We start from the raw sequence: 10,321 nt of genomic DNA on the forward strand, positions 1-10,321 counted from the left end.
AAGCTGCTACATTTCGAGTTCGCCTCCGGAGGAAGTTTTAATGAAATTGAAACAGGGAAACAAGGATGGTGTCAACAGTATTAAAATTAACATTTAATGCATTATAAATGGAGATTTTGGTGTTATCTGGTATAATCAGGGCCTCTGTGCATTTTAACCACGTTACGTTATTCACAACGCAGTTCATAAAGACGTGTTGGAAGGCAATGCTCATTATTTGAATCGGACCAAAACCTGCACCTTTCGTTTTAAGTTACGCATTTTTGGGGTATCAGTAATAAATGGATGATGTATTTGTGTGATACTCTCTCAATTCTGCCAATAAAAGGCGCTCTCCTTACACCACATTTTTTTTCTTGCTCTCCACATGCAGTGAAATATTATTTGCAAATAGAACGTTTCAAGATGATATCAATACCGGTTGCGATATTTTTATTTAAATGGAGGTTATGTTCCTTATTTCAAAAACTTACCATTTTGCATATTCAGTTCCACTCCGATCTGAGGATATTTTTTGATTATTTTGGGAATAGTAACGAGTAATAGTCGTTACTTCTGTCATTCTGTGACGTATAGACACGTTACAGCTCAGGATGGGACTGTTCAGCCCATTGAGTCTGTGTCAGCTTCCAGTCAAACCATCTCACGAGTTTTACTCCCCACTCCTACGTTACTTTTTAATTTTGATTTTAGTGTATTCGATTTTTAATAAATGTTACATTTAAGCAATAAATTAAATATATAATGGTGTGTTGCAGCATTTAACTTGATTCTGAAATATTTGATTTATTACTGGTTTCGGAGATCATAGCAAAATTTGAAATTATGATCGAATAATCTAACAGGAGACAATAGTTAATTAAATGAACATTTGGTGCGCAATTACGCAGCATATAGGTGGGAGTTCACACTAACTTCTTGGCAAAGATCAAAACATGCTTAAGGCATTTCATAATATGGTAAACATTCAGCAGTACTTCCTTCCAACTGTTAATTAAACAATATTACATTTCATTTAGACGATAAATGTTGTACCAGTTTGATTTATGCTAGTGAAATATATTTCCATCGCATAAGCAGGTACAACGTCCAGTAACCAGTCATTTTTAAATGATCGCACCTCATGATTTCACTGGCAGTTGATGGCATTGAGATAGTTCATTTAGAATTTTTAAGTGAACTGTACCTAAATAAAATGGTTATGTGTGAATTCTAGCTTGTCATATAAGCGTAAAATATACGAAAATATTTTCAAAGTTACTCTGGCAGTATCCATGATTGCTTGCAGGATCAAGAAATTGTATACGTACTGTTAATAAACTGTTATAAAACATATCTCGAAGTTATTTTCAAGAGAGCTGCTACATTATATTATTTATAGCCTATCTGGGACAATTGATTCCAGTCCATATGGTTACTTCAACAATGCAGACATTGGTTTTGTTCTATTAATTAAAATTGTCATTTAGTTAACGTAAATAATGAAATGGATTTGAACATGTTTGCAGCCGGATTAAGTAGCGTCAATTTTTGATTTTATAGATTGAATTACCGTTTTCTAACCGTTTAATTATACCGTAAATTAATCTTTGCCCAAAATTGTTACTTCGAAAGTGTGCCAGAATTTATTTATCTTTAAAAAAGGTACCAGACTTAAAACCTTTTAAAAATGTTTTGAATGTCTTTAATTGCGTTACTGACTTTTCTCTCAATGTTGTTGGTTTGTGGTTAATTGCTTGAGATCTCGAGTCAAGTGATGAGATTCTGAACTGTTAGCTATAAAAATCCTTGGTACAAAACGCCACGGTTAGGTGATAACATTCAGATAATGTTGTCTTAAGCAGCCTTTCACCCAATGCTCTACTTCAACTTTAAATTTCATGTTTTCAATTTATTAATGTTCCCTTGGAACAAAATATCCTTAAGTAGAATTATACGTGCCACACACACCTGCCTGTATTTCCTGATGCAAAACTATAACAACCGTTATTCAATAAATGTTGGTTTCTTTCCTGCGAATAAAATAGCACTGAAGTTTTGAAAGCCAACCACGCACAGCGTCAGCCTGCACTTTATTCGTTCTCTGCCCTGATGCAGGGTCTCCACAAGAAAAGTAAACTGTCTCTTTCCCTCCACAGACGCTGTCTGTCCTGTTGATTCCTCCATCAGATTTTGTTGCACCAGATCGCAGCATCTGTTTTCTGTTAACTCCCTCATCATAAAAATAATTGGTGCTCTGGCTAAAATACGAAATTCAAGCAATGCGTTCACGCCAGATGAATATATTGTCGTTCCCTGCTGTATTAAGAAATATTTGGAGGGTGACTATAGTGCGTCATCGTCTTTTTGTTTTTCTATCCAGAAATAACTATTTTGGAATGCCCATTTTAATGTAATGAACTGTATTTTCATTTATAAGGAAATCATCAAATAAGAAACTGCAACTTTATCCATATATACACTGTATATTTAATACATTTTATAGAGAAGCACATTGTCTTTGTAATTATGCAAGTGGTTGCATATAAGAAAGATATATTTTAAACAGGTACGGATAATATATAAATATACAATTTAACTGTTAAACAATTATAAAGAGACCTGGAGGGAAAATGTCAGTATTCAATTTTGTTGTAGAGATTGTAGAAGGGGAGAGTTGTAACGTTGCTGCCTGGATAGTACAAAGGAGCTGGGAATGCAATTGATCTGGGAACTGGAACCCTCAAAAGGGAGTTGTCTCTGAAAACTAGAGGCATTCCTACAAGAGTCTGCGCTGATGCGTGGGCCATATTAGCTGCCTCAAGTTCTGCTGAGAGCTGCCTCTTCCACTTGTTCCTGCGGTTCTGAAACCAGGTTTTGACCTGGGTCTCTGTGAGTTGGAGGCTAGTGGCGAGGCAGGCTCTTTCCGAGCTGCTCAGGTAACGTTTCATGTCGAACGTAGATTCTAGTTGGTAGACTTGGCTCCGGGAGAACACCGTACGTGTCTTCTTTTTGGCCGGATTCCCTTGTCTGTCCGTCTCCCTCTGTCTGTCTGATGTCTGCATGCAATTTTTCTCTTTTTCTTCCTTGTAAATCTGACCATCTTGCGACAGGTACTGCTGCCTTCTCTCCGTGTTTTCCTGCCCAGCGGTGCCAACTCCTTTAGTATTATCTAAAATGTAGAAAAATGAGACTTTTCAGATATTATTTCACTGGTGTTGGACTACTCACATTTTCACTATATTTATGTTAAAATTAGACTCTTGCTGTTCATACGCCAAGAATAATGGGACAACACAGTACGTTGATTTAGTTTTTTTTTTCGTTTGAATGCAAGGACGCCTGACCTACACTTTGCTCAAAACACGATAAAAGTGCAATTAAATATAATTTTAAAATATTATGGGGTGTCATAGGTGGACGGAGTTTGAAATATTGGGCGGCAAAAAAACAGTTTCCACTCTGAATTATCGCCTATAGGCCAACATAGTGTAATTTGTTTCTACATTAATATACAACCTTTAATATCTCACCTGTAGACGCAACGTGCGCTGTCATAATTTTGCTAGTAGTTGATTCCTTTGTTCATACTTGGCGAACACCTTTCCTCATTTGTGTAGTAATTTACAAAATAACTACTAGTCTTGTAAGTACATTATAGCCTGAAATCAACGCAGCGTGAACGGTGTCAAGGCTGCTGTCCTTGTCTGGTACCTGGGCTTCCGTCATAACGTATCTACTGCAGTCAAATCTTTGCATTCTTTCTCCCAAACTGTCATATGAATTTATGAAATACCAAATTGCAGGCTTCAAAAATCAATCATGTGAATGCTTCCTATCCGCAGCAAAATCTGCGGTTATTGCTTTTTATATGCATTTAATATACCTCCACTGACTACATTAATCCAACGTGTCAGCGTGTACGAATGATCCACCAAATTTTTTCATTGTTTGGTTTTTGATATAATAAGTCAATAAAATATTGGTCTAATTCGTGGGCGTTATCGTGCAAGAGACGTTTATGAATGGACTACGGCACTATTTTAAACGTTTCAATTTAAATACTATATTAGAGGTGAACAATATTTTTCAAATAAAATTACTCTCTAAAACTACATATAAAAATATCAGAGGTGACGAGTGCTCGATACGCTTAAAATATTTTGTTTTACTTACTCACACACGTGTAGCTGTTGGTCTGATGCGTGCGACAAGGTTCTCCGGGGCCAGAGTCCGAACAGAAGCAGTCGAGATCTTTGTATCCTTCCTCGGTTAACTCTTCCTCCGAAGAATCCGACAAACACCGCTTCCTCGCATTTACTTTTGCATTGTCTTTGCAACCTGTGCGTTCTTCCTTCGACGAGGTCCCAAGTATGGACTGTATGGTAAAGCTGGAGATCGGGGCTGGGGGACACTTTGTAATGTCGTCTTTGTTGCTCATTCTGGGTTCATAAAAAAAACCACCAACTTAATTGCCTGACTGGCGCTTGAAGAAGTGTGAGTGAACGTATATTCTTCTGGCTTTGTTCTGCGGTCGTTTTCCCTGAGCATGCACGGACTGAATGCATTCTCTGTGTCCCGTAAACCTGTATTGATCTCCTGCCCAGCCCCTGGCGTTGGCTGATTTGCATGTAGGTTTGAGTTGCAGCCAATCAAAAACAGCAGTCAGTGCGGAAATTTTGAACTTTACACAAGCGAAGGGATGATTAGGTTAAAGTAAGTACCTGATTGATTGTTGTTGTTTGTAACATTATAAACATATTCTTACTTTAGAAGAAAATGATGCCGTACAGTGAGACAATAGTTACGGCCCAATAAGCGCACGTGGTGACATTCATGGGTTTGGTGGTTTTATGTTTTAATGAACGATAAGGCTGCAGTATAGGTCACTTGACTCTGTGAGTGTCTTCTGAAGCACTAAGTAGTTGGTGCTCAGTGGAAATCAGCAAACGGGGCCATTAATAACGACAGCATTGTAAAGGGAGTTCGATTAAGTTGATAAGGTGGGATAGTCACAGGTCAGAACATTTGGAAAATCTTTATGCCAAAATTTAAAAGAAACTAATCGAAAAGGAATCTATATTTCAAATATCCTTCCGATTGTATTTTTGATCATGTGAAAATTGGGAGAATTTTTCATTCCAGTCTGACAGATCTCTCTCGGTCTGAGGCGTTCCTTCTGTTTTTACAGTGTCAATGCGAACATTCGTGGCTCTGGCTGTGAATGGAGCAGTCGTGTAATCGGCAAATGTTACGTTTCAATAATGGAATTGATTCATAGAATGGTTATTTCTGGGGGGGGGGGTGGATGGGAATGCAAATTCTATGGGGGTGGGAAAGGATAAGCCACGTTTCGGGCCTGAGCCCTTCAGTGCCTCTTGCTTCCCCTGTAGATGCTTCGTGACCTGCTGAGTTTCTCCAGCCCCTTTGTGTATTGCCCGAAAATCACAGCGTCTGCAAAGTTTCTCCTTTAACTGATGGGTCTTCCAAGACTATAGTGAAAACTGGTTGCACATTGATCAGTAGAAGAAAGATATTTAATGTTTTGAATTAATTCCCCCGCCCAGGTTACCAATACTTTGGATTAACTCTGGTCACTGGTCTGTTAGGTCATTAGGCTTAGACTAACAATAAACCATGATTTATTTCGGATGGTGATCATTTCTGGTTGTTTAAGCTTCTGGTGGAGCCTGGAAATTACTGGTAATTTTTTTAAATAGTAGAGTTTGGAGATAAATCTATGCAATAATATTCACAAAACTTGAGCAAAATCTGTACGCGCGATGGGAGTTACCGGAGTCACTTGATGTGAAATTTGAACAATTGAAGGTTGCTCGCGTTTCGTTTGTGAGTTTGACACTAGAGTTTTATTCGCCCGCGAGACGAAGTTGATTTTTAGTTTCAAATCGGCCAAAAAAAATTAAGGTCAAGTGCAGTTGGATGGGTCCATGTCCACGTGTAACCGACCACACAAGGATGCTCAGTTCTTGGCGTCAGGCATAATGACGACGACGAAAGAGACGCAACACGAGATCGCTGCAGACATTCCACAAATTATTGATATGACAGAAATGGAACTAAGATAAACAACTTAGTAAACGTAATTGAACGTAATTAAACTTTGCATCAGTATTCAATCGAGCTGTGATCACCAGTACCCAGATCCCATTACCGGACGTTCCTATTGGAATGGGCAAAATGAAATAATGCCTATCGAATGATTTTCCACCCCCCCCCCCCCTTCCCCCATCACCTTTATCCTTAAATCGATCGTCAATGCGCCACAGACGTGGGATCAGGGATAAAGAGAAAATGGGTTGAATTAAGTTTCTGGGAGATGAGGAACCATAACAACATTTGGAAAATATGTTGAATAAAAAGTACGTACTTTGAACATCTCTCCGTTCAGTGAACGCTTTGTCAAGAGTTGTGGCCTCTATATGCCGACTGTAATTAATTATGTTTGAAAGAATACAGCATAGCCCCACGTGTACAGGAGCCAACACATTCATGCAGGTAAAGTACAATTTTGTTAAATATCCATGTCTCTTTATTGTTGCAGTACCATAAATATAATTAATGTTTTACGTTGTGCCATATATGCAGTTGTGGGCCGAGACAGGGAACATCTCTTCAATTTGTTTATCAACCACTAACAAGCGTGAGTAACATATATTTCGCGTTCATTGAACCGACGGTTAATTAATGAATAAATTAATCAATTCCTCGATCAATGACGAAAAGTCGAACATCGCTGCAAGATTAGTTGAGGTAAGAAATGGATTAATTTATGACTGTCTAATTGAATCCTGGGTTTAATTAAGGGACTAGTCAGTTAACTAGTTGATCGAAGTAAGATGCAGCTGTCTAGTTTTTCATGATATGTTGCCAGTGAGCGAAATAAAAATAAGGCATCAACATGTGACCATTCAGAAAGAAAAAGACGTCCGATTTGGACAAGTAATTAAAGTAACTGGTTAAAGGAAGCTGAACGTTGGAGGGAATGTTGGTACGATCCTTCCCAAATCACCAAGCTGTGATTTAAATGCCAGTGTCGGGTTCACTTTAAGATAATGAGGTTGTTGAAATATTAGAATATCATTTCCATCAATTACGCGCTGACTCAAATGGAGCCTGGAAGGCAACAAACTTCTTGAGCCGAAGTACAATTTTAGTTCGGATTTCACGACTGTTTTCCATTGAATATCCCAACTAAATAAACATTTGCAAAAACAAATGCATCTCGATTCATAAAAACGGATCGATTGGCCGCGTCCTTTTTATATTAATTCAAATACAATTGTTATTTTAAGGTAACTCTAATAAGATTGCTTCTTCCCTATTAAGTATATCAAATTAAATGTTACTTCGACTGATACTTTTGCTCTTTCAAAAAATGCTTTCCCTGACAAAGCGGAATCGATTTTATTGGAGTTCGACTGCGTTTACTCGATTATTTTGCTGGCAGCTGAAAGCTCTCCGTGGAAAGGGTTGGTTAATTGATTGATTGGCAGGGGCTGCGCTCTTGTCCTGCTCTGGGAGGCAGGTGTGAGAGTCCTGCTCCGTTCTACCACATTAACCTTTTCATGCTTTCACAGGGTTGCGACACATTACAAATGGTCAGCTTTAATCATAGTGTCAGCTCGTTAACGTGGCGCGCCCCTGCAAAGAGAGCTGGATGATCAGTCTTCATTCAGCTCGTAGTCAGGCGCTGGGGCTATTGAAGCCACCCAAAGAAATAGGAGCGGCTTCAGAAAGTTACAAACTGGACCTCGTTATTCTGCGTGTTCCAAATGTAGGCATGAAGCACGGATGTGACACAACTTGTTGGGGACTGGTGTCAGGTGCCAGGATTTAACGTAATCCATTTGGAAATTCCAGATAGTGCAATTTGCAAAACAAAGCACATTTCGCCAAATATATCTACATCCACCTCTTCTATCCATTTGTTTCAACTATTGACATCAAGTGATCATTGCCCGTGGGAATTGTGATCCTATTGGACAAACTCAAGGTGTTCTTGTACAGTCCCGGTGATTAAGTTTCCTTTTCAGTTACCCACCTAAAATCCAGATTCGCTGGGCCTATGTGCACAGAAGCAAACGGTTAGCGATCTGATAGATTGCCGACAACCAAGCAGGACCCCGTGTTTGAGGCAATAAAGATAAGGCGTGAAATCTACATTGACGTATTAAATAGGCATATTTTACGAAGCTTAACTGTTTAGGAGCCTGTTAAATGACCGCATCTGCTCAAAGAGAATTCTCAAGATTATAAAACGAATCCGTGATGTTCTTAATTATGCAGGATCACGCCCGTGGAGCTGAGGGGCTACCTGGTATTTTCTTTTGTAATCCGGTTAGAGAAAACGCACCTCAAATAAATCTGGGCCTGTCATCACTGCCACTGTATCATGACTTTAATGCTTTATAAGCACAGTTTGTGAGAGCACAGAAAATGGAAGCATTCTTTCCCCACTCCTCTCCCCTACATATCTCAAAAATGTATAGAAAATGTCAGGCGCGCATTGTCCCTAATGAAAATTGATCTTTGGTAGGTTTATGCTCCTCGAAAATAGCCTCCTGACTGCCTATAATATTGCAAAGGTTCCACCTACAGTGACAGATGAAGTCATAAACAAGTTTGATCTGTGAATCAAGCTTCGATAAATATTAAACACAGTCCTTTACACGTGTGTATTATGATGTATGGCGCGTCGAACTTTAAAATAAGGAAATTACCAAAGAAAATGATATCAATAAATTTTCTAAGTATAAACGTTGATTATGTTTCGATTTTCATTCAAAATCTTGCTGTTTCTGGTACAAATGACATCTCACAATGGGCTGCAAAAGGCTCCCTATTCCACGGGAGCCTGGAGGTGTACAATTTATGTAATCGTGGCTGGAAAATGAATTGTGTAATTTATTGGAAAACAGAAGTCATCGAGATTAGATCAGCATAGCCCATCAAAGGGCCACAATCCATCAAGTTCCAATTAACAACCTAAGACGCGTAAACCATAGAGCGTTAATGGGTTTCCAATCTACTGGACTGATAGACTCATCAATTCCTCGGGGATGAATTAAGAAAATCGACCGCCCCGTAGCGTGCAGTGTCATTCCTTTCTGCAACTATATGTCAAATTAAAAACACAATTAAAATTTAAACTGTTTCAATCAGAGGTGCCCTGCAACCTATGTTTCACTTAATAGAACTTTGATGAAAATCTGATGGTTACACTCCATCACTAAGGCGAATGGGACTCAGAGGGTGCAAAGGATTCTTTAAACCGCATTTCTTTAAAAAAAAGACCCAAGTGATGTACTGCAAGGGGTCACACTTCCACCAGGTAGAGCGAGGGACTGGTTACCTATCGAGAAGTATATTCTTTAAATCTGCTGTTTATTGTGGACAAGTGATGATGTTGGCGAAAACGTTGCCAACAGCGAATCAACGTTAATTGCTGAGTAAACTGATTTTGGGGCTGTCTTTACAAGATACGAGGGACCACGAGACACACTGCCAATGAAGCTATTTAGTATCTCTGCCGCATTCTTTTCACCAAGTACGTCGAGTCTCACCGTAAATTTAGAGTTTTCGGGTGAAGTTTGAAGATGTCCTAATTTCATCGAAACAAATCAAGGTCACAAAAATCCAGGAGCGCGGGACGAACAATGCATCACATTGAAACAATATTTTGCAGACATTTTGCGATCAATACGAACTAAAGCATAATGCTATGCCAATCTATTAATGCTCTTTAATGGCCCCTCGGTGCGTTTGCATCGCTCTCGTCAATAAAGGACAGCGATCGTGTCGAAGATATGTTTTCGTTCGTCCGCTTTATTAAATATTTTTTTCCCCGAAAAAAATAAGTTTTCAAACGCATCGTACTGACCTGCTAAGTGTAGATTCCTTTCGGAAAGTTGCGAGATATCTTTAGAAGAATGGAACAGATCAGTGCCAGAGTTAAAGGGTTAGGGTTATTGGGAGTTGACGCAAATTAGTGCAGTTGTTAAACTGTAAAATAGCCGCAGGCGGCTGGAGCCGTGCTGAGCTCACATATAACTGATCTGTATGGTGGGGCTGCTGTAGACCATTCTTGGAAGGGATTGAAAGGTTATATCTGTTTGGAATGATTGGAGTGTTTGCTATACAAAAGTTCCCCGTGTTTTGACCCAAATAAAAGAAGTACATGTGTGTGTCGGGTAAAAACAGGGCAGCAGCCATATTTACAGAAATGAGCAGAGTTCACAATATACCAAATAAAAGCAGAGATTTGGAAACTGGAGCGCTTAAGTGTTAAGCAGGGACTGTTCAAATTTATCTTTAGTCTTTG

General features: G+C 39.0%; 2 protein-coding genes across 2 annotated transcripts in view; both read right to left on the bottom strand.

Moving 5' to 3' along the window:
• The window catches only part of bub3 (BUB3 mitotic checkpoint protein), a 41,914-nt gene extending 31,944 nt beyond the window's left edge, over positions 1–9,970 (bottom strand). Inside the window, exon 1 of the mRNA XM_069899774.1 lies at positions 9,881–9,970. The gene's annotated coding sequence lies outside the window, so the exon portion shown is untranslated. The remainder of the gene's footprint in view (positions 1–9,880) is intronic.
• Positions 2,463–9,970, bottom strand: hmx2 (H6 family homeobox 2). Its single transcript, XM_069899776.1, has 3 exons — positions 9,881–9,970; positions 4,156–4,421; positions 2,463–3,151 (listed from the first exon to the last, which is right to left on the bottom strand). Exons 2-3 carry the CDS (start codon positions 4,418–4,420, stop codon positions 2,616–2,618), a joined length of 801 nt encoding a protein of 266 aa, XP_069755877.1. The 5' UTR covers position 4,421; positions 9,881–9,970; the 3' UTR covers positions 2,463–2,615.
• Positions 9,971–10,321: the final 351 nt, after the last annotated feature.

Source organism: Narcine bancroftii, chromosome 10, assembly GCF_036971445.1.
Source record: "Narcine bancroftii isolate sNarBan1 chromosome 10, sNarBan1.hap1, whole genome shotgun sequence".
NCBI classification, from domain to species: Eukaryota; Metazoa; Chordata; class Chondrichthyes; order Torpediniformes; family Narcinidae; genus Narcine; species Narcine bancroftii.